The following is a 25,825-nucleotide window of genomic DNA, read 5'->3' as shown; positions in this document are numbered from 1 at the left end:
TCGGGCGATGAATTCCATGTTTCAAACACGAGTCTGTCTGGTCTTGGAAGGTTCTTAGTATCACTCTATTTGTGATTCTGTATTCAATTTAAATACTTATCATTTATTTTCCCAAGCCACGCGGAGCTGCAGTATAAGGATGACCCCTGACCTACACCATGACTTTCATTCATATCAACATCTGGGTTTACACAAACAATGCATACACATTTCACCCATATATGCAATGCATATATATATATATATATATATATATATATATATAGCCAGTAGCCAGTCGTGGTGATTATCTGGCTGAGGGGGTTCAGGCCTATGCAGAACAGCAGTGGGGAGTCCTGTTGATCTTGTACAGTTCCAAGTATTCCACGATCTCTTTCTTGTAGTCAATCCAGGCGGTGCGTAGGTTGGTACGTCTGGTCTTACAGTCTCTGGTGACTGCTTTGTCTAAAGAGCTTATTAACCTTCCACAGCAGTATTGACTAAATATTTTGTGGACTGTACCTTACATAGTTGAATTAATTGACATTACTTTGTAGAAACCTGTTCTCACTTTGACATTAATGAGGTATTTTTCTGAATTCATTTAACATTTTTTGTCAAGGTCACCAGCTCTGACCTATTGATTGATTTATAATGTCAATAAAAGGATGAAACATCCAAGGGGGTGAAAACTTGTTATAGGCACTGTAAATTCAAATTTCACAGTGTGTATACATTAACATTGAGGTCACAGGGCTGTGAAGTATAAGTAAGAGAGTTGGAGACATGTAGAGCAGAAGACACTTAGATGACTGTGGTGTTTTCTCCACGTCGGCATGTACGTATTAAATTGAGATGGTTCATCACACTGAGTGCTTCCTTGAAATCTACTAAGATTTTACAACATTTAGAGGAAAAGGAGAAATTTCTACAACAGTGTGAACAAAATAAAAGAAAATGAGTAATCCAGCCATAGAGTTAATCCACATCAGAGACTACATCCTCCAAAAGATCAAATGAGTAATGGGGGGTTATAGCTGTGTGTACCTAATAAACCACAAACTTGGTGTGTGTTAGTTCAAGGGCTTTGTCCATGTGCTACAGCCTTTCAGCACGAACACTGCGAGAGTTTAGATCCTTTAGTCTGATCCCTGTTCACTGAAGAGACGCAACCAGCTATACAGTAGTTCTTAATGCAGATCAGGTTCAAGATGACAAAATACTGTACATCCCATGTTATGTAGCTAGTAATTGATAACACTTTGATAAACCTTTAAGCACTGAAAATGCAGCAGATTTTATTTCTTTGATTAAACAGGGCTTGGATGACCAACATGCTGTTGGAAAGTGAGCTCTTGTCTTGCTTTTGTGTTATTCCAATCATTAGAATTACATTCCATGATGATATTTGAGTCACTTAAATTCCTACGATGTCACAGTTTTGATGCACACATGTTGTTGTTAACTGGAAATTGGTGGTTAACTGCTTGGTATTGAGCCTTCCATGTTAGGTCTACAATAGTCAGTGCTAATAGTGAACTACTAAAACAGATCAGTCTCTAACAGACTCGTGCCTCAAGGCAGCCTGACAGAAAACTGTTGGTCAGTAAAGTGAAGCTGCTGGAGACAAACGGGCCAGTTCCTAGTTCTTCAGGTGTCCACGTCAGGGTGGATGACCTGGCCTGAAAGACACGTTTGACTGTGTCTGTAGAAAGACCTACAACAACCTAATATAGAAGAGACTTCATCCAGAATAAACATCAGCACTTTGTAGTTCATTAGATGGTTTAATAGCGTCTACATATGCAAAAAGGAACTATTAACTAAAGCTGTCCAACAAATGTGGTGGAGTAAAAGTAAAAGCTAAAACATTTCTATCTGATTTGTACTAGAGTAAAATACAAGTAGTTCAAAATAGCCTGTGATCTTTTTCCATTAGAATATTCCTTCGTTCTCCTACAGTCTCTGCTCTCTGCTGTCATCATGTGATGTACTGTAGCTGGCTGGCTAACAGCTGAACAGAACCAGCAGGCCCGGATAAATATATACACCTTCAACAATATACAGAACAAACAAATAAAGGAACAACTTACCTGACAGTGTGACATTCAACATGACCAATCAACACCCAGTTAGACTGAAGGGCTTATTCTGTTATGCCATATGATTGGTTGAGCCTCAGTGAGGGCCCGTCTGGCCTTTTTTACAGTGCAGAGGTCCAAACTGAAACACTGCAACAGGTTCAGGTGAAACACGGCAAAAACTGACCTGAAACTCTGAAAGGACAGAGGTGAAGGTTTGAAAAACACATCTCTAAACTGTGAAGAAACAGATCTGTAATGCTAAAAAGAATGATGGCCATTTTTCAGACTTTTAAATCTTATATTTAAATGTTTGCATGGTATGTTTTATTTTTGAAACTATATTTTCAGTGTCAGTCTTTTTTTTTTTTTAAAGTTTCACATAATGTTAAAACAGGCTTTAAAAAAGCAGATTTGAAACACTGACTGACTGAATGACTAAACAATGTTGAGTGACTGAAAAAAAAACACAAAGCCAAATGTTTGCACATTTCAACAGTGAAGAAAATAAAGTATTTTTTCATCAGTATTTCTACTTTTGATACCGATTTCATCTCATAGAAGAGCAGACATCGGGTTTCCTATGCTAAAGATGAAAAATCACCTAGATGACCATCGTCCGTCTGTGTGTGTGTGTGTGTGTGTGTGTTTGAACTATCTGCATTCCACATCTTTCTCGTCTTGGAAATGTGTGGAGCCTCATGAAGAAGAGAATCAGATGATGGCAACCACAGATTGTTGAGCAGCGAAAGTTTAGTGTGCAGTAACAATGGGAACATCCTGCACTTGTTAAAACAATTCCCTAAGTCTGCCTTCAGTTAGAAAATAGTTCAGGGAAAACACTGAATCTTTTGTCACCAACTCTCTTTAGTTTCGTAACTCTTTTTTAAATAGGGTTTGTTTAAAATATGCAGGGCGCCTTCAAGTGAAGAGAGGCTACAAATGGCTTTAAATAAGTAATCTAATAATGATAATGAATACTTTAATAAATTAACATCAATACGCTATTAAAATAACTGGAATGACAGATGGATTTAGTGCTTGTTATAGTGTTACTTTAAACGTCTTCAATAACAACCCAACATTAGCACCACTGCTTTTGACGAGTGAGAGCGTCGATATCCTGTCAAACGCAGAAAGAAGCATTCGCACAATCAATCCATACTGTCAAGCTCTATTTAATGTCCTAGCAAAAGGAGCATGTGACTGTTCTAAGGAGTGAGCGAAATAGAAAGTGCATTTTTGTTCACTAGAGTTCAACATAATAAAAAAAAAAAAAAAGAAAAAAAAGATAAAAGCAGTTTTATGTCAGACGGAGCAGAATTATTAATTTTGTAGAAATAGCAAAGTAATCAGTAAAGGTACTCTGTTGGAGTATTTGGTGGTACGGTGTAGATCAAAGGCACATCACAGCTTTGTATCTCACTGGGGATTGTTGCACACGCACAGAAAACACACATACACATGCACAAGCCTTCAAAAGACATTTTCCACGTGGCTCCAACACAGTTACATGATCTGCAGTCATGTCTATGAAACACTGTCATGGAGGAGTTATGAGAGGCAGGGAATGTTTATCCAGAGCATGGTGCTTTTCAATTTGGAGCCTATAAAAGGGATAACATAGCATTAAGAATGTTTATCTCAGCCTTTATTCAAGTGGATATAATCCTAGAAGAAATCAGATGAAGCAACGAATGACCAGAGGGGCGTTTCTCTCAGATTCTGTTTAAGCGTGTCTTATTTTCCTTTCTCGCTCTTTTTGTTTTGTTTTTTTTAAATAGTATTCTTAAAGAATGACCAATATATCCTTGGTTACAACTGTTCTCGCTCTAACAGTCAAAAAAGAAAAACAGAAAATGAACATTCAGTAAACATTCTTCTCTAAAGGTAGTTTCCCTTATATAATCTGTAATTTTCGTCTTCCATTATGTATACATAAACAAGTTTAATAACATACCAATCAGTGGTTATTTCACAATTGGAAAAAAGCACAAAATGTTTACACTCTTTTACAGGTAAATAAAAGTTTTTGTCGACTGTTTTCAGAAAGGGCGTAGCATAGTTCATCTCATCGTGTTTTTCCCACGTCCTCTTGTTCTCTACTATTCTGCCATTAGATCTTTACATACAAATATTGACAAAGTGGTGGCTTGTGTTCTGAAGCCACTAAGTCTTTTGGAGAGTAATGATTATAGGGGGTGGGGGGCATGGGGGATGCTGGGGACGGGTTGGTTTCTCATAGCTGGCCCTCGCTGCAGTGGCTATCCTGGCTGCTGCCGGGCTTCTCTGCGTCCTGACTGGGCAGCTCTTTAAGAATGAGGGCAGCGCTCTTCTCTGAGAACTCATCACCATCGGGCTCCAGACCGTCAGGGCAGGGCAGCTTCAGCAGCTCCTCTGTGAGCTGAGCTGTGTGTCTCTGCAGGGAGAACGAACACATTTGACATCAGATCAAATATAAGCACAACACACTTTTTCCACAGATTCTTCTATTATTCTGTCGTTTGTTTTGTTTTGCAGTAAAAAGTAATCCCAGTCCTGTCTGTGCCTCTTAGCGCCAAGTATAGGTACACTAACTGTCCAAAAAAAGTCACACACTAATATTTTATGTTGGACCACTTTTAGCTCTGATTACAGCATACATTTGCTGTGGCATCGTTTTGATAAGCTTCTGCAATGTGACCCAAAAAAATAAAAATAAAATAAAATAAAATATAATCTCCAGAGTTGCGTTAATTTTTTGCCAAGATCTTGAATTGATGATGAAAGAGTCAGACCACTGCGCAAAAATCTTCTCCAGCACATCCCAAAGATTCTCAATGGGGTTAAGGTCTGGACTCTGTGGTGGCCAATCCATGTGTGAAAATTATGTGTCATGCTACCTGAACCACTAATTTACTATTTAAGCCAGATGAATCCTGACATTGTCATCTTGGAATATTCATGCCAATACTTTGACTCTTCTGAAACAGATGAACATCTTTTCCACAACCACAGGATGTGTCTTCCAACATGGTTGGTTAAGAACTGAGAAGCTACTCACTGTTAGGGTTAAATAACTTGTTACCAGCTGAAATTATCCATGCAGTAATTATCCAATGGATGGATAAATTAATATTTGATTAGTTAAATCCAGTTAGATCCAGTGTGTATAATCTTACTGTAGTTCTTTTCCATTGAAATGCAGTAGATCTCACAAGAATTGTGTGTGTGTGTGTGTCTCTCTCTCTCTGCTAGTGTGAGCATACATCCACACTCAAAGGATTTTGCTTAAAAATCTTCATGTTTGACAGGTTGTACATAGGTATCTATCAAAGCAGAGCACATAGCATCAACCAATGAACAATAATAAATCTCAGAAGGTCTATACAGTATCAGCTTATCTACAAACGACTGCTAAATGCCACAAATGGACAACAGCAGCCCAATGAAAGTCAGTGACCTGAACACAGAGCCAGGTGTTGAGGAAAAACATAGTATAGAAGAAAAAATAAATATGAAAAAACTACAGCTGACTTGTATTGAAGATATCTTCATCTTGTATTGAGATTATCACAGAATGTGTTTAATAAGATTTCTTTCTTCTAGCTTTTTAACATTCATGAAAATCTGATCATGTTTATGTCATATTTATGCAGAAATAGAGACAATTCCAAAGGGATCACAAAGGTTCAAGCAGCACTGTGCATTCAATTATTCATTTAAAAGGCACATTCCTTGCCAAACATTATAATAAGTAAAAAGAATGTATAGAAAAAAATGCTAAATGACAAGAGCCACATCAGTTTGTGGGAGCTGGTGACTCTATCCGTGTGTATGTATGTATGTTATGAGCTCCTGTGTCTTAGGTGGAAGTTGGCTATGGCTGTCGAGGGGTCGCTGTCCCCTTCAGCAAATTCACCATGATCAGGACATGACAGCGCAAACACAAACTTTGTTTACATACTCTGAAGTGATGCTGGAAGTAAGGAAAGATAAAGTAGGTACTTTACTCCCAAGGTACATACCAAAATATACCTCTATTATACAGCATCTTAAAACACAATTCAGTATTTCAACCTCGGTTCAGAAGAACTTAATCATCAGAATCAACATTCATGATTCCAAAACTAAACACATTATCATATTCAATAAATCACTCACTAGCTGACATTTTGAATCCAGTGAGCTCGAAAACATTTTGTGTAACATACTTACTGCATAAAGACTTTCCACTAAAAATGTGATTGACATAAGTGCAGCAGACTTGCCACTCGAGTATAGTAAAACCACGTGTGAGCTTTATACATTTTCACTACTGTCATTACCTTCAGTGCAGCAGCATGATGGGACATGGTGCGGCCAACCCTCTTGTCGCTGCTGTACTGTTGAATGTCAGCAATCCACTCCTCACACTGGGACATGATCTCTGCTCGCTTCAGGTAGAAATGTTTGTGGATCACCTGCAGACACATAACACAGCGGTGTTAGTAAGCAATTCTTCTACCTGCGCTGGAATGACAAGAAAGATGTTAGTATGGTCACACTGCTCTTGCAGTGGAGTCTGCTGCATATTAATCCCTCCTGATGTCCCTAAATTTGATGCAATATCCCAGACATCTGAGATTTCTTATTGTAAAAGGACCCATCACTTGCTTTTGTGTATAAGCTTCATGCTAAGAAAGTAACATTGTGTAGTGTTGTCTGTAGGAACTAAATTGTGGACCTGGAGAATTGTTCTATCCCCAACTTCTTCTGTCATGTCTAATCTACCTTGTTTATTTAATGCTTATTTGATGGACATGTTTCTAATATTAAATATGGATTTAACAGCCAAACATATAGACATGTCATTTCTGGACTGCACACAGAACTTGTTTATTAAAGCAGTGTGAGTGAACATTAAACTGAGAAAGTACATGATGTGACTGCAAGACTTCACTCAGAGTCGATGCTGGCCTATTCATTTTAGCTTCCCCTACTTTCCATTCCCTTTAGTAGCATCAGTTGCCAGGGCCAAGCATCAGTATGCAGCAAGAGCTGTACTGGATTTGTCTGTCGCTGCTGCCCTGCTGGTGGAGGGAGTGGATTAGTTATTATCGTGGCAGCTGATTTGCTATCTACAAGGAGAGGAGCAGCACATCATAGAGGCAGCAGGTAGAGTTTTAGGATCGCTCTAATTGCTCTCATTTCTACATCCCCTCTGCTGGCTCCATCTTCGATACTCCCACCCAACCCCCCCCACTCTCTTGGCTGCTTGTATTACATTCACAGAGGTGGGCAATGGTCGCCTGCTGTGAAGGAACATTTCAAGGTCACACATGTGTGGTAAATAATGGCTGCTGCTGGGGTTTTCTTGAAGCTGGAAGAGGGTATGGGAATCAAGACACACAAACTGTTTACAAACCAAATAGGAAAAATGAATACAGGCTGTCATTTTGTGTAAATCTGTGGTGGTTTAGAGGGGGTGTTTTCCCTGGTGCTCCTGATCCAGCAGCTATTTCACTTTTAGTATTTGAACATGGGCACTGGTCACAGGATAATTTAGGAAGCTTTATACGTAAACCATCTCTGATCATAAATAAATTATTGGGTTATAGCAACTTGACAAATGACCTTTTAGGAAATACATGTCTTTATGCATATGTATGTACACACACGCACAGAAACATACTACAGGAAGAAAAGGATGTTAGAGATTAGGGCTTTCTAATGGAGAGTCCTGGCTGCCAGATAAACTCAGTGACCTTTGAGGTAATGCTGTCCACTCATTATTTCACAGGGCAACTGAGGGAAGAAGAAAAGCCAAGGAACTGATGTGTGGAGATGCTCAAGACTTGCAGCGTCAGGGGCAAAACTGAATCATACAGTTATTAATAAGTTCCTTATTCTTGGTTTTCTATATTCCATCAGTGGGTACTAAGCCTACTAAACGCTAAACCACTCCAAGACTAGAGTGAGATTTCTTCATATACATAGATTTCAAAATAAAAATGTCTTATTTTATTGAAAACTTAAACCTGAGTCAATGTGGGCTCCACAAGTTTGAGCAAATTCTGATGACTTTATCCCAGCAAAGCCACCACATCACTTATCAAACATGGTGAAGGCAGTGTTATGGTATGGGCACTTATGGTTGCCAATACAATGAACTCACTGGTGTTTATTGATGTAACTGTTGATAGAATTAGCAAGATGATGTCTGAGGTGTACAGCGCTATACTTGTCTGCTCATATTCAGCCAAATGCACAAATGTGGTAGGACACCACTTTACAGTTTAGATAAGACAAACAAATTCACTATTCTTCACAGACCAAGTCAATCACTTGATCTCAACCCAACAGTAACTGAAAGCTTTTCAGTTATTGAAGTCAAAAACTAATGGCAGAAAGACCCACAAACAAACAAGAACAGGAAGTGGCTACAGTGAAAGCCTAGCAAAGTTCAGAGAAAACTCAAAATTTTGTGATGTTCAGAATTGGTTTTCAAACTGAAACTACTGTGAGTCATAAAATTAGGACATTAGGATGGTCATTGTGATGATGCCTCTCATTACCACTAATTAAAGTGCCATATTTCTGTGTCATGATCCAAAGTGCTAAAGATGCAGCCTCATGAGATACTGCAAAATGTGCTTAGGCAAGTGGAAGACTTGACAGTGTCAATCTCAAGACACATCAGCCAAGCTGCAGCAGGGAGCACCAGGTCAGCAGATATTGCTGCATCTTCAGCACTAGGGATAGCAGATGTAAGCTAAAATACTGCATGTTCTACAAGTCATGCATTGGTTTTCAGCCTACTGACTGACCAAACTGCCTGTCCAATGTGAGAGGCTTCTAGCACTTTGAAAAAGACCCATATCTTTGTGTGACTTTGCCTAGTTTCTAGTAAATTGACAAACTGGGAAATATAATAGTGTATTTACAGCTTTGAATCTAAGTTAAAAATAGAGAGAGAACACTAGAGTAAACAGGGAGGGTTTACACAGCAGGTAAATTATTCATATATCTCACAAACAGAAGGAGCAAATTAGAGATTACAAAAAAAATATGTTAAAATTAAACCCTAGAGTTGAACTATGACATTTCCAACTGAATTAATCAAGAGAAATAAATCACCTGAATACAGCTGTTGATATACATGACATGAACAGCATTAATGCATAGCAATAATAATAAACAAATCGAATTAGGCAGCACGCAATCTGCAAAGAGACCCAATTCTGTCCATCACAGACATACACTTTACTGTCAATCATTCAAAAGGCAAAAAGATCCTGTTAGTCTTTTCTCTTAACATTAGACTTACCTTATTGTACCACAACACTTTCTACACAGCTCTGGATTAGAGTATGCCCTGGATGTGATCACACTTTTAATGTGGCTACATACTACTGTTACAGATTTGTAAATAGGTTTCCTTCTCAGAGGAGAGCACAGTGATTTACCTATTTGTGATCATTCTTCAAGTACAAAGAAATGCATAACATCTACAGTATATACTGTCAACAATGGGGGGAAGGGGAGACAATAGTTTTGTTCATGGCTGTTATTTTTCTTGTCTTTTCTGCCATTTTTGTCTCAATTAAGGATCTGAAAGTGCTAAAAAGGCCAGTGGTGAGACAAGCACAAAGCAGCATCTTAAGCAAGTTTAAGATGGATGGCACTGCCATTTATTAACACTTGAAGAAAGCAGTGAGTGAGATTTGTAAAATATACTGTTCAAGTCTTTCTGCTGCTTTCCTCTATGCGGCATTGTGTGGGGCTCAGCTGAGATTTTACTAGTTTATGACTGTAGGTTGTTTCACTTAACTTACAGATAAAGGCAGCAAAAAATCCAATATTCAAACTTGAGGGCTGCAAATCTCTCCAGAGCAGAATGGCAGTGCATTGAGAAAAAGACGGCGAGTGAAAAAATATACAATGCAATTATGTTCATTTTTTAGATGCATTTAAGTGCTATTTGCTTGCAATCGAGTTGGAGTTGATGTTTTGTTGGCTGGAGCTCCCAGATTTTTGTGTGAATCAAGTACACACACAAACAACAACATATAAACAATCCAAATGAGAAACTGTATCTCAGTATTTACTGTACTATACCCTAATTCACAAAATCCTACCTCTTTGAAGCATGGTGAGGGGTTGCGCATCTGTTCCAGCATGGCCCATTTGACAGTGGCCTGCCGGATGTTGCCATCATATTCCCGTGAGCTCTGGGTCCCACTTGGAGTTCCACGGGAGCGTTCATACCCTGGTTCATTGAAGTATGGCTCAGCCACGAGGATGAGGGACTGCACCGACACTAGCACCTACCAAAATAAACAAAAAAAAAAATAAAAAATACAAAAATACTAATCTATGAACATATATCAACATACCATTTAAACTATATGATACTATGACATAATAATTATGTACTGTGTGTTATTTATCTCCATCTCCCAACAAAGTTGATAAATCACACACTGGAGGTGGACTAAAGAGCAAGTTATGATAAGGGATTACGTGGAAAAAAATGCTTAACAATTCAAAAAAGTCCTACATAACTAGAATTTGGAGGTTTTAATTAATTAGTTTGAAATCTTTACTTTGGGAAGTGTGTAAAACAATAAATCAACTGTCACAATAATATACCTGCCCAGTTTTAACGAACAGTCTGGGCTGTAAAACTATACTTTTGTGAAACTGATTTCAGATAAAAAATAAAATCCAAGAGTGATGACCAGGTCAATAACAACGATAAGGACAGTAGTTCTTGTAGACTTGTGAAACTAAACCATTGTGTTGACCCTTCTGTTGAATCATCTACCATGTCTTTTTCAACCTATTAAGGATTCCCACTATGGGAAAACATGTAAAGAAAAAAAAATGAAATTCATCAAACTCAGCATACTGTAAATGATGTAAAGGGTAGTTGGGTTTGGTTTCCAGAAGGGCTGAAATGAAAACATATTTCTTTAATATACCATTTCCAACTATTTGGATATAAACCTGAATCTGTCTGTCATATTACCTGTGTCCTTAAAATGCAAAGCTTTTGAAATGATTTTGAAAGTGGTGGACACTAAGGGGAAAGTCTGAGAAAAGCACAGAATATTTTAGTCTCATAATGATATATCTTTCAATATATCTTTATTAACAGCCCAATTAATGCAATAGCCTGTCCCAAGGAGACTAAGGGACGTTCTCTAGCATCACTGTCTGTTCCAAGCCACTTCATTACCAACAATGATGATCTTGGGCTTGGAGGGTTGCCTGCTGGCCCCAGTATGGATCCTGGATGAACTTGAAAATGCTACATCAAATTGATACAAATGACCTTCAGCTGGTACGATCTAAAATCGTCTGCCTGAATTCAGAGCTGATATCAACCCCAGTTGATGGCCTCTTGATTCTGGCCCACCCCCCTGTCTCCTATTCACCAGTGCCTTATTTTCCATTATTGATCCACTACACGCTAACTGGAATGATAATCAATAGGAGACATCTCTATGCACTCTTAAATCCTGCATGTGAGGGGAATTATAAGAAAACAAGTAATAACAAAAAAAGAAAACAACGAGAAAAGACATATTTGCAAGGCCTCAGGATCACTTGTTGGACCAATATATAGAGAAAATGAATGCAACTGTATGCATGACAAACCCAAACAGCCAGTGCACCACTTTTGATACCCAGTACTACCTTCACATTACACATTATCTAGTGCACACTATAACACCTAAGGGCTTTAGGTGTTGAAAACACCAATAAATAACTCTTTACAAAAAGCCTGGTTAGCAAAACAAGAATTTCTCTTACACAATTTAATTTATTTATTTATTTATTGTTATTGTTACTTCAAGTCTAATTCTAACCAGACTACCTAAGTTCCAATGCAATTACAATTTGTTTTTTTGTGAGGAATAGCTATGATTGACCTTTACTGAAATTCACCTGAAGCATAGTAAATGTGTTCTTTCTTTTTAAACTGTACCATTTAATGTGTTAAAAAAAGGTTTCAAAGTAAAAATAGTGTGCGAGTATGTAGGACTTTTTTTTTAAATGCACAACTTAAAATACAAACGGGGCAGGGGCGGGGTTAAGACTACAAAGTGTCAATGGTCTGTACAATCACGTCTAAAAACAGAAGACAACTGATTCTGACTTCAACATGAGTGATGTGTGTGAGCTGGCATGGCTGGGAGGTTCAAATGATACTGTGTATGGTTTGATTCACACCCACACAGTGTCACCAAAGTAAAATAATAACTTCACTTTAAAAAGAATCCTTCATAAGAGCTGTCCCCAGGTGGTGCTGTGATAAACACGACTCAGGCAGCAGCTCTGCAGATCCATTCAGATATGTGACCATCATGACAGATCTTTACTTCACCTGTAAAAAGCTTGAGGTCTGTGGGTTCCATTTCTCCTCTGGTCTCCCATGCCAAGTGTTGAGGATACTTAAACATACCTATTTAAAAAAGACACAAACAATAACAAATTAGTCTCAGTCTCTAAATAAAACACCTGCCGGAACATATTACAACTACTTGGTTTAATTGAACAGGTCAGTATCATGATTGTGTAAGGATGGGGTGAAATTCACTAAGACAGCATAAGCAACCTATAGATCCATGAACACATATGAACAAATGTGGTTCTGTAGCTAAAATCACTGCATGGACTCATGAATATCTAAAAACCATTGTCAGTTAATACAGTTCATAACTGCATCTACCAATGAAAGTTAGAACTCAATCACACAAAATAAATCAATAAATATATATAAGACAGCTTAGGTAAGGTGGAAAACTGTTCTGTAGTCTGTAGAGTTGCAACCTGAAATCCTTTTTTGGAAAACCCAGACACTATGTCTTCCAAGCTAAAGGGAGGAGGGACCATCAACCATTCGCCATGACATCATTTCAATAAGCTTCATTGATTCCTGTGGTCATCACTCTTGACACATCAGACCACATGACCTTCTTCCACTGGACGATTCTTAACCAAATTTTAGTAGTTTCAGCAATCTCCTCAGATGTTTTCTTTGAGTGATGGATGCCAATAATTTGACCCTTCTGAAACAGATTAACATCTTTTCCACAAACACAGGATGTGTCTTCCGACATCCTCTTCTTCCAAGGCTCTTACCCATTTGCTTAGTTAAATCCAGGTGGTGACTTTTGTTTTGGAAGTTCAATGTATGTATGGCTTGTCCACTATGGCCTTGGCTACTCTCCACTGAGAGATACACATCATTAGGCAGCTGCTGACAGTCCACATGTATTGACATAATGGGCCAGGACAGCTGCTATAAGAAATACCCAGGGTTTCACACATCAGTGGTACAGCTACAGGGAAGCAAGCTACCATTCAGCACGATTGATGAGAGATAGACGGTTAGTTAAATACAGGAAAAAAAAGGTAGATACAGCATAACAAGCTTGTTTCTGAGGAGCATTAGAATTAATTTAGTCTTTTGTTGTGCACAGCTGTGAGTTATGCATCAAATTCTAACTATGTGCCAAAAAATGAGATCAGCTGACTACCTGAAAATACTGAATGACCAAATTATTTCATCAATGGATTTGTTCTTCCCTGATGACACTGGCATAGTCCAAGATGACAAAGCCAGGATTTATCTAACTCAAATTGTGAAAGATTGGTTCAGGGAGCACGACATCATTTTCACACATGTATTTGCCACCACAGAGTCCAGACCCTAACTCCACTGAGAGTCTTTGGGATGTGCTGGAGAAGACTTTGCACAGCGGTCTGACTCTTTCATCATCAATTCAAAAAATGAAAGCAACTCTGAACGGGATTAAATGTTGCGACATTGCAGAGGCTTATCGAAATGATGACATGGCAAATGCTTGCCATAATCAAAGCTAAAGGAATTCCAATAAACTATTAGTGTGTGACTTATTTGGTTGGGCAGTGTATTCCAACTTCTGTCTAACATTGAGATATTGAGAACCAGGCAGGTTCATGTTACCCCACCCACCAAATGTTTAGTGTCAGTCAAGAAAAGATTACTAAAAATCATGACTCATGACATTGCTTTTGAGTTGTGGTTCAACAGAAGGTTAAAAAACACACGCACAAAAAAAGCTATCTAAAAAGATAGTTACCTTAACTAATATTTTACTGGACAACCTTTTGAGGCAGTGCAAGCGAGTTATTTCTGTTAGTCTTAATGAGACTTCTGCACCCGTTGACATGTATTTTGGCCCACTCCTCATGAGCAAACTGCTGTAGCTGTGTCAGGTTTAAAGGGTGCCACTGATGTATCTTGACCTTGGATTTCACCTCTTTCATCTCTTTGAAAGTTATTCTGGGTTTCGTTGGTTACCATTCATATTATCTGTCTCTTTAATTTGTCATAAATCTTCCTGCAACCACATCCAGGGAGGTTAGTTACACTCCTGGGAAAGTTAAACTTCTGAATAATATGTGCAACTGTATTCATAGGATAATCAAGCTGTTGAAGATTGTCTTACAGTCGTTACTTTTAACATGTTTGTCTCTAATTTTCTTTCTAATCTCTTGAAACAACTCTATCCTTAGCTTTCTGTGGTCTATGTTCAGTGTGGCACACACTATGATACCAAACAGCACAGTAACCCCTTTTCACCCTTTATATAGGCAGACTGACTGATTACAAGTTTGAAGACACATGTGAAGCTAATTATATGACATACTTTAGTTTAAAATGTTCCTATGGTCAAATTATTTAACATCTTTTCTAAAGGGGGTTTTATTTTTGTTTGTTTTTAAAAACACTTCTGTTGAACCAACAAGCAATGTCATATTTTAATTAATTAATTTTTTTACTTATTATTACTTTTGTCAATTTTACGTTATTTCAGTGACTATTGTGGGTTTTTCTTTCTTTAACGGAAGGATAACAACAATTTTGTCCAAGTCAGTAGTTTGAGTTGGACCACATGAAGTTGGCCATGATGTATGCAAACATTAAACTGTAACCCAAGCTCAACAGCAAGACATGGGAATCTTAGCCAGAAACCAGAGCAGTGTTACAAAGGAAAAAATACTACATTGCATTTACAAGTGACTAAAGACTAGCAGTAGTCAACTTTAACAGAAAGTAAAGAAACCATATTTGACTAACTCACTTTGCCATCATTGTAGAGGTTAGGGTTAAAGCGCACACTGTGTCCACCAGTGGTCTCTAGGTTGACGAGAGGAGGCGAGTTGGGATAGTCTTGGGGAAAATACACATCAAACTCGAAGCAGCCGTTGGCATATGGGGTATCAGCTGGCCCAGTGATCAAAACCTGTAAATACAACGAAGGGAGATGCTTTAGTGCGCAGCCCGAACAGTTATTAATCACACGGTGAGAGAGGGTTAATTAAAGAAAGGTGGAAACACTGATAAGAGTAAATATGCATTAAACAAGGGGTGCATGGCAAAATATTAATGGAGAAATGGTATTGAATTTCTTTCAAACTTCCCCACAGGCACAACAATGTAATTAACAAATAGGCTAAAGGGTGAAGTTAGCAAGAGAAAAAGAACAATTTATATCTACTGTACTTACGACATTTGTAGCCATTTCCAATTTATTTTCTCACTAAATTCAATTAACTAATTTTTGGTCAAAAAAACAAACACTTAAAGCTGCAATAAGAACCTGTATATATATGTAAACAAATAATGACCAGCAATATCTTAGCAGATAGTGTCAATTTGCAGGTCCAATCAATAGTGTGTGCCATTACTGTATAGTACCAACATGACAGGCTTCAAAGATTTAACAATTAATTGCATTTCATTTACTGTACTAGCTGTACTATGAGGTAAAACCTGATGAACAAACCATAGCAGATAGCAGGTAGGCTTTCACAAATAGTGAACCCAACTACACACTACTGAGTCTGTGACTAATTAAACATCTTAAGATTGGGCTAAAGATTATAGAGATTGCAACATGGTGCATTTATATTTATGGTATTCTGTATGATGAGTGAATGAAAAACCTTTTACATAGAGAAAAAGAAGTTGTTGTCCACCATCCCTAGCTTGTATTGTGTCTTCCTCCTGCTCTCTTGCCGATAAAAAGACCTACAGTACTCTGGAGCCATATTAACTGGCTGTGAACAGAACTAATTTGCATGCGCAGCTTGATACAATATTTAGTCTTAATGAAGGAAGGATTTGGTCTAATGGGAAAAAGGCTAACGTCATTTTAGTCCTAGTGTGACGTAGCTTTGCTAATAAAACCAGGCTTACAGGAATTAAGGCAGCAGTAAAATAGAAGGTGCAACAATTATTCTAAAGTAAGTATGAGAAATGGGTGAACATCATGAATACTATTAAACTGGTCGTTGGAGAACCAATCTTCTTGTACAACGTTGGACGTTTTTTAAATAAGGTCCAATGAGTGAAAATCCCAGGGGAGCTCCATCACGGCAAAACTGTTCCACAAAAAAACAAAGATTTGCCGAAGTCTGAGTAGTGTAGTGCAAGATGAAATGGTTCAGCTTTACTGCTGTCCATTTCTTTGACGGCACTGGACCCTGCTCATACATTAAGTATAATTTGACATGAATATTCAGACCCAACACTTGAAACAAAAGTTAGGTACATCTAATGCAGATATTTTCTAATACTAAAACCCAGCGTTATGGGGTTGGATAAATAAAGTGAAATAGAAGGATTCAAGAGTGAGGTACAAGGGTACTGAATCCTTACAGATTGTGAGTTTTCTACCTCACCAACCACATTCTCTTTCTGCTGATGCTGCTCCTTCGCTTTTCCACCCTAATCCTAGTAAATTATGTAGAGTTACAGTTGCTGCCATGTTTGAGCACCTACCATTGTTTAAAGAGCCAATAACACATTATTTAAAAATGTCATGATTACACTAATGTGATTCTAGACTTTGTTGTTGGTAAGCTGCTGTCTTTATTTAGAATGTTGTTTTACCAAAACTGAGCTAAATTAGTGAGGATGTTGACATTTAGCCATTAATTAACTTGTGGGGTGAGAGGCATTTATTAAATGTCACTGGGGGAATGAGTAGGAGCCATCGATGACAAGTTGTATAGTAAAAACACCAGAGGCAGTAACACAGTACATAACAACCTTACAGAAGACACAAGTGTTTGTTCAGTGTTGCTCTGTTATTAAACATGAGTTTCTTTTAATCACATCCACATAGAAACCAATCTATGACATTGTCATTTTAATTATTGTTGTTGTGTGGTTTCATACGATCTTAAAAGTCTGCACTGGCATTAAGCCTAACACAACTAAGAAGCAGTGGAAGTGGAACTTTACCTTCATGATGTCGAGTCTCTCTTCATCACAGCGGACAAAGACACTGGAAGAGGATGACAAGGGCAGAGAGGTGGACAGGGTGACGGCCTCCTGGGCAAGGCGGCGGGATCGAGCTGCACTATTTGTATCACTGGCGTTCTTCACCTGAGACATGTAGTGGTAGTTGACCTTAAACATAAGCTTCCCATCCTCATCCTCTGAGACCATTTCAAAGGTGTCTGGAGAAAGAGGAGACAAGTTCAGATTGTCACCATCATATTGTGTATAGAAATACACCCCTTGGCATACCACAGTAATATATTTAACGCCTGGAAACACTCTAAATAACAACAGACATTTTTAAGCTTTGCATTGACTTCTGACCTCTGTGGTAATTCTGGTAAAATTAGACTACTGTCTTGTTATAGTGAGTTATACTCTAGCTTCTGTCTGCACACTAAAACAACACTGTTTACACTTAAGTCTCTTACAATTACCTCAAACATCAAGCTGCTTACAAAATGAATTGCTACATAGCAAAACGAGTGTAATTAATCATGACATGGCTGAATGGAGAGGGATGGACAGGACAAAAAGGGTGAGCAGGATGAGGGAAACAGTAAAGTGTGTGTTTGTATTTGAGGAAGTCTAAAGAGCATGGGTGGATTACAGTGTTGCCTGGTCTGTCTTGTACCCTGGATAGCAGCTGTATAGTTTTGTATAAAAGTGTCTGCCAAATGACTAAATGTAAGTGTAAATCTTGTACCCAATAGAATAAATAACGTAAATGAGCACTTGTATATGCACTCACAACCAAAGATTGCATATACTCACCAAACTGCAGCTTCTTCATGGCAGCTACATATTTTTCTTCTAGAGAGCGTAGAATGGAAAGGGGCTTAGGCCGACTGGACACCTTCCTTGAAGACTCAACCAGCTTCCTCTCTGTTAAGGTGGCGGTGTTAAGAGTGGAAAGAAAAATTATTGGCAGCGGAAAAAAAAAAGCAGCATGTAACCATGGCACAAGAACATCTTCCCTTGTGCAAACCTGAGAGGCCAGTATGTCACCAAGCTATTTATCAGAAAAGTTACCTTAGCAAACTATGTTGTTGTTTTCGTTGTACTATCTGCAATCTGTGCACTGATCTTTGTCAAAGTCAAACAAATTTAGAGCCACGCACACAATCATGATGTAAATTTGGGCTGGAAAACAAGCACATGCTGTAGCTTTAATTTAACTTGCATTTCTCAAGATCAAGCTCAGGTTACCAAATTTAAAGAAGAATTTACATTAGAGCAAATCTACAGTTAAGATCATCATTAATTTGGACTGTTCGGTTAAGACAGACAGTTAAGGTACATCAGTGCTTTAGAGAAATATGTCGCTTCCTCAAATCAATACTAGCTTGCTCTTCAGGGATTTTCTCAGAGATATTACTTAAAGCCACTTAATAATTAAATGATTATACATCCTCATATTGCTAGCTCTATACTGTACACCTTCATATGACATGTAATTGTGGAGGACTTTATCTTATGCATTTCTTAATGAGATGTGACATTGATCTTTATCCATATTCTCTACCTCACATACACACTTACGTCATATCTAATGGCCAACTTAGGTAGAGCATAAGATGGTCGTTTTATGTGGAAAAAGATTCTCTGGAGGGAGCTGGAAGAAATAACTTGGTGGTGGATAATTAATATTATTTATGGTGTAGAAACAAGATAATAGGGGAGGTGTAATGTTTCATCATGCGGTAGACATGTTATTGACGGCATTTCTTTCTTAGGGTGACTAATGGCCAGATACAGTTGAAGGGTTTCCTTCTTTCATTTTTATCCTTTTGTCCTTATCCTTTGTAGTATGCATATTATCCCACTCATTTTACATGTGCAAATGTAATTAAGTTGACGCAACAATATTTGGTAGTAAGACTACATTTATTATCATTATTGTTCTGTTCTGTATTTTGTGCTATCATGTGAGTTTTTGACTTCTGGTAATTGTAATTTTTACTCTGCTTCTCTGAACTTCCCCTAAGGAGAGAGCTTACGTGTGTGTTGTACATACCTTGGTTGGCCTGTCGTAGGCTGGTAGTAGCAGCGTAGACTATCTCAGCTGTCCTCTGAATGTCAGGGACAAGTAGAGTCAGACCCTCAGGCTCTGGATCCGATGTATCAGTCTTCACCACACCCTTACTCTTGTCTTTCTTTGACCTGACATAGACAAATATACAGTAAAGCATAGAGTGGATGAATACTGAACTTGAAATTCAGAAATCCAATTCTGTATGTAAAAGATACATTTTAGTAATTTATCATCTCTTCACCAGAAGACATTGTAGCATTATTTAGCAATTACATTACACATTCACAAAGGTTGAGTGATGTGATTGATCTGAAGATGTGGCGACAGTGCTGCATTTTTTCTTGCCCTCTTCATGTTTTACCAGAATCGATGTGGCCCACTTTAATCAATTCTAGAACTCTATCTTTGTACTTGCAAATGAACTAAGGACTACCAGCACCTGGCCAAGAGAACAGCTGAACAGACAACTTTTTCCACTTTTTCCCCTCTAAAAACTAATGTAAGTATTTCAACATTAATCACTATTCAATTCTGTTGATTTCTCCATCTCACCTGAGGCGATTAGTGTATGTGTCCACACATGTCTTCATCTTGGCCAGTAACATCCCAACAGAGGTCTGGCCCTCAGGGTGTTCTTCATCCTCCTCTTCCTCATCCTGTCCCGGGTCTCCAGACAGAGGTAGCAGCAGAGGGACCAGGGCTGCACAGGTGGAAATGGCCCTCAGCAGCTCCAGAAGCGCCCGATACAAAGGCACATGGCGTGCCATATCCAGCACTGCAGAAAAACAAGAATTATAATAAGTGTTAGATGCTCAAACAACAGAGGTGACAATATACTGATTGAATTTCAATTCATATCCTTAATTTATTCATTTCAACTCAATATTAAGGAGTTGCTGTGACATACCGGTAGAGTGAGCTGCCACAAAGTAAAGTTAAAGTTAAAACAGTGGAACAGTAAACAGATTTACATTCTTGGAATAATCTTTGCAAACCCTGATGACAACAAATTTATATGAGCAATGTAGATATACGTGTTAGAAAGTGGTTGTCGGTTTTAATACTAAAACAAAATAAGAAACATTTTGGAAAGTGGTATTACAGAAGAGTAGGCTTAGTTCCATCAATCAGAACTACACACAGAAGCCAATCAAATACAAGGGCCTGTTGAGACTAAAATAAGTATCAACAGGCTGACCATGGAAACTATAGCATTTTCTGAGTGGGGCTCTTTAGCATGTGTCTGAGTTCTTGTGTATCCATTTGCTTGTGTATCCAAGTGTCAGTCCCAAAAATAAATAGAGCAGCTCTTGTTTGTGGCTCCCAGACTGTTTTACATTTATATTGAAAATTCTCAGCTCCCTACTGTCCCAGCGTCCGCTAAAAACTGACCTCCCTGAGCTTTAATCTGCTTTCAAATACTTTAACCTTTGTTTCTAAATGGCACCTGAATGCATGAAATCCAAATCCCTTTAAGATATAGCTAGGTAATTAAGCTGCATAGTTGTGAGTAAGATCTCCTCATCCTGCTCTGCGCCAATGTCACTTCTGTTTTCCCCCATTGGGTTAATAAATTCCAAACAGATCCACTGATCAGAAAAAATAAAAAGTCAACATATCCACTATATCCAATATACACTTTTTTGTTTGAGATACGTGCACAACGTATGTGGAATTATGGAAAACACAACTGCATACAAAATGCTATTCCCTTTCTACCTAATGATATAAATCATTGAGTAGCATTTACATCTGCAATTGCTGTGATAACTGACTTATTATTCTGGTATACAATTTGTATAATAGGAAGTGGAAGCTAGAACTCTGGTGTAGCACCAAGAGTAAGGGGAAGAATCTGATTCTCTTCTCAGCCACAGGACAAGCAGTAGCATAAAGAAGCCAGACATTCATCACAGCTATGACTATCTTGGTATTGCTGACCTGCAGTCATCACAGTGCTACAAACAGAAAGCCTCCACCTCTTTTTGATTTAAGGCCTGGGGTCTGTTCTGAGATGGGTGCTGTGTGTAGCTGTGTTGGATGCTCAGGTTGATTAACAGGGACCTGAAGACCTGAACAGTAGCGCTTGCAATGAATTACTGAGGGGTATATGTGAGGGCTGTTTGAAATAAAAGTGCTACTTTAAATGGCTCCCCTGTTGCTCATGTAGCCTTACCTCATGTGAAATCAATTGTCTCACCAAAATAATGTGTCAGGAAGTTGCATTTAAATCCAGTCTGAATCATCAGGAAACATAAACAACCACTGACATACTGTAGATGTACACTATGTTCTAGATCTTGATTTTCTAGATAGATGCACAACAAAATTTTACCTAACCTAACCTTAAAACAGAGTACTACTAAGTTAACAGAAAGAGCCAAGTAAACTCAGCTGCCTCAAAAATTACTTAATTGGTCTCAGAGCTGTATGTTTCTAGTGTGCAGTTACTGTCCCTACCAAACTGCCCAATGTTTGTCTGCTGCTTGATGTTCTTTTCTCTCTCCTCTTTCCACTCATTCTAACTGGCTGAAGCAAATGGCCATCCACCCATTCTGTTGAGCAACACTCTATATGTGTCTGTGAGCAGCTCACCAGACAAGGACAAGAGATAAGTACAGGCTGCCAGATTAAGAACTGTGGATGCAAAGTACTAAATGAGGCTCAGATAGTTTTTGGCTTTGAGTCGATAAGGGTTCCTTTGCCTACCATTTTCACCAACCAGCGAAAAAAGTGTTATAGTACAGTCTAGTCTAGTTAAACATATGTTTTATTTCCAGTGGTTGGGGGATGACCACAACAAACCCAAAAGTGGAATCAATATTGGGGTTTTATAAGGTGGTCAAAAGGATTGGACCTAAAAAATGCCAGTGTTGCTCCATTTCTAGCAGATGGGTAACCAGGCTACTATTTTGTAGCCATTTATGCAGCTTTAAAAGAACAGCCTATTGCAGAGTATCTATATTCCCCATCTATAAACATACATCATTCCATTTTGTTGTGACCTCTATAGCAGTGTGTTAATGTCTAACAAACCCACAAAGACAACAGGATGTGACACCCATTGGTCTTCTTAAAATACACACGCTCTACACACTCACCCAATGAACTGTATATCTCAATAAAAATACAAAGCTTGTTAACATTAAATGGCCTAAACTCATGGTTTAAGACAGGAGAGCTGGTGTGTGGGTTGGTTGCTGCTGTAAGTGACAGGTCTCTGTCGGATTCCCAAAGAGAAGAAACATGCAGGTCACACTGCGTGTGGGTGGCTCATGCTCTGACTCAAGCTCATGGTTGGACAGTGTCAGGTCTTCCTCAGCCCTTTAGGGCAATTGAATAGGGGAAAGAGTAACTGAAATAGCAAAACTCCAACATGTCTCTGCCAACACACAGTCTGCCTCAGTGGACACTGTAGATGATGTGCATCAAAGCAAGACCATGTGGAACAACCAGAAAAAGTTGCCTGAAGCTCTGTGTCATTTCATAGTACATAAGGAACAGTGGCTGAGTTTTTGTGCACAAAGAACGCCATTATTAACCAAGATTCTTAGGTAACTTAAGTAACTTAGTTTTATGTTGACATACACTGTGTGCACATCGTAGCTGCATTACAATAAGTAAGAAAACACAAGACCTAAGAAATAAAGTCAGCCCTGTAAATGGTTACTTATCACAATTTTTGCGTTGTACTCTAATTGCACCCCCACCTGACTAAGCATTGCATTGCAGAATAAGTAGCCATAGAACATATTCTACATTTTAGACAGTTTGCCTAACTGTGTCTAACGCTGAGATTACATTGTAAGTTTTGTGCAAGTTTATTTTCTGAGGTTCTTCCCCTTTGTAGTATAATTCATTCCAGGATATTCTTCTTAGGAAAAGCAAGAGTGTTTGTTAAAGTCAAGATGTTTGATCCACAACTGCCACTGGTTTCATTGAATCCAGGTGCTAGAACTCTGAAATTCAGAATGTACATACTGATTTATAAAGATACACATATCAGTGTTGGCTAATAACATAATTTTATAAATTTCAATTATTTTAGAACTGGTTACACATGAACAAGCTTCATTTCCACTCTCACAATTCACTATGAACATAAGTAAAAATGCACTTCAGATATTTGTGCCCTTGACCACCACTCGACATAAAAAAACGGGTGGAGTGTTGCAGGAGCTGAATTAATTTAATATCTTTTAAATTGATTAGGCTTGTTTAATTTATCTTGGATAAAGCACATGTTACATTATATTCTCTTGTCTACCAGAAGTAGCCTGTGATCAGATGATTCTTGACCTGCATTTACTGTAGGCTCCTATGGGTCAGTGATGGGGTAAGTAGAATTAGTATATGTGAAGGAAAGAACATTGTTACAGCATTGTGGTTTTACTGGCCTCCCACAGTTTAGCTACAATGCTCTATTATCCCTGAGGTCAAAATAGCTGCAACAACAAAACTATAAATTATTGATCTGCCTAGACATATTGAAAGGAGGACCAAGCAGGGTTGATGAAACCAGCTCAACCATGGATGCAACCATCTAATAACCAGTCCTGAAATCAAGCAGTCACTGTTTATTCAATATATTTCTGTATTTAATAATTTAATTACTGCATTGACAGACCACCCATACTTCACAGGTGTGGAGCCAGCACAGTACAACAAAGCATTAGAATACTAGGAGTGAAAAAGTAACAATGTTAGTTGAAGCAGCAAATATACGGTACTGTGGCATATTTCACAATAATTCAGCCATTCATTTGAAATTCAGTGTATATTTTATGCGAAAATATATATAATAATGTTATTTGTGTGAATTTTTATACAGAACTGACTGTCAGTTAATCAACCATAAAAAAACTGAAATGAAGCAACTATTTGAAGTAGAAAAAAATCTTTTTTATGAATTTAGATTTAGGTTATTATTATTATTATTATTATTATTATTATTATTATTATTATTAGATTATTCTTGGCTTCCAGGCAGCAGTGCATGTTTACAGCCCACCTGAACAGAAACACCAACAAGATGAAGACATAAAGAAATGAGAATGAAAGGCAGCAAAGACAGTTTGAAGAAATGGTGTCTTTTTATCAAAGGCTTTGAAGATAAATATCTAACTGCAAAGACTTCACATCTTTCCACTGCCTTCCCCTTTGTCCTCCATCCAGCCTCAACCATCCTTTATTTCCCCGCCGCCTCCTATTGTTACCCCCTCCTATTCCTCCACTCCTCCCCTTTGCACAGATCTGCCAGAATAGCAGCAAGTGAAGTCAAAGCAGAGCATGGCACGAGCGTGGGGGGTGATTTTTTCCTTTTGTTATTTTCCCCTCCTTTTTGTTTTGTGTTATTTAGATGGTAGATTTATGTGTGTGTGCGTGCACTCAACCAGCCCCCACAGCAGTCGGAGAGGAGGAGACAGTAAGTGTAAGCGATGTCATTTCCCCCTCCCTCCTGCTTTTTTTCCTTCATTCCTCCCCGACTCTTTCTATCCCTCATTCTCATGCTCCTTCTCCTTCGTTGCCACAGCCGTCAGAATCTGTCGTCCCTCTCTTGCCATCATTCTGCTTGGTTATGCAATGCACAGTCCTCCCATGGTGACGAACTGGTGTTGGAGACCGTTAACACTGCTGTCACTGGTGGTAGGTGCACATCCAAATTTCCATAGTGACTGTCTGGCGCTCTGGTTACCTTTGCTTCTCTACAGACGTCTGTTCAATGGAATTTTACAGCTTTTTCTGCTTTTCTGGAGTACCACCTGCCAGAGGCGGCTAATTCAGGAACCTGCCTGTTCTTACCCTAAATCATCGGAGGCTGGATGTCACAGAGACTCAGCTGATGCCACAGACATATGCATGCATTGGCATGGGGGCTTCAGCAATGGTCAACAGGCTTTTCTGAAAGGCACTAATTGCACTGTTCCCCAGCGGGTCCTGAAGCAAGCATTGGGGGGCACTACAAAACAAGGTGCTGTGTAGATTTATTGATAAGCCAGGGAGGTGGGGGATTTGTGTGAGGACGAGTTAAGGCAAAGCAGTGACAGGAAACTTTAGCAAAGGGGCAGACGAGTAGGATGAGAAGAAAGGTGGGAAGGTGGGAGAGGGCAAATGGGGAGAGGATTACTCCTTGCCCCCTACACAGAGGCTGCTAACATATTAGCAGCAGCAATGCAAACCTGCTGATAAAAACTGACTGCAAAGACTGGTAGAGGGGCCAACTTAATCAAGAGGGAAGTTGGGGGGTAGATGGGTTGTTGAATCCTACTGGTGGCGCTACAGACTAGAGGACAGAAGCAGCAACATAAGGAGGTTTTCACTGGAAACATCGCTGAACACAAATGCCTTCTATTCCTCTCTCTGTCACTTCGTCTGTCGCTCACAGGAAAAGGAACTGTGGCTACACAATCAGCCTCTCCCATC

At 38.7% G+C, this 25,825-nt stretch overlaps 1 protein-coding gene across 6 annotated transcripts in view; it reads right to left on the bottom strand.

Annotated features, from left to right (window-relative positions):
- Window positions 1-3,222: 3,222 nt before the first annotated feature.
- Window positions 3,223-25,825, bottom strand: part of birc6 (baculoviral IAP repeat containing 6) — an 81,481-nt gene continuing 58,878 nt past the window's right edge. For all 6 annotated transcript variants that reach the window (XM_026355079.1, XM_026355081.1, XM_026355083.1 and 3 more), the window contains exons 65-73: window positions 19,955-20,177; window positions 19,385-19,530; window positions 18,142-18,252; window positions 17,329-17,546; window positions 15,161-15,322; window positions 12,415-12,492; window positions 10,160-10,348; window positions 6,368-6,502; window positions 3,223-4,479 (exon numbers count right to left, since the gene is read on the bottom strand). In XM_026355079.1, coding sequence (XP_026210864.1) covers window positions 4,300-4,479; window positions 6,368-6,502; window positions 10,160-10,348; window positions 12,415-12,492; window positions 15,161-15,322; window positions 17,329-17,546; window positions 18,142-18,252; window positions 19,385-19,530; window positions 19,955-20,177 — 1,442 coding nt within the window. In that variant the 3' untranslated portion in view covers window positions 3,223-4,299. The remainder of the gene's footprint in view (window positions 4,480-6,367; window positions 6,503-10,159; window positions 10,349-12,414; window positions 12,493-15,160; window positions 15,323-17,328; window positions 17,547-18,141; window positions 18,253-19,384; window positions 19,531-19,954; window positions 20,178-25,825) is intronic.

Source organism: Anabas testudineus, chromosome 15, assembly GCF_900324465.2.
Source record: "Anabas testudineus chromosome 15, fAnaTes1.2, whole genome shotgun sequence".
Taxonomy (NCBI): Eukaryota; Metazoa; Chordata; class Actinopteri; order Anabantiformes; family Anabantidae; genus Anabas; species Anabas testudineus.
The sequence above is the reverse complement of the archived record's forward strand: the minus strand, read 5'-3'. Positions and strand labels throughout refer to the sequence as shown.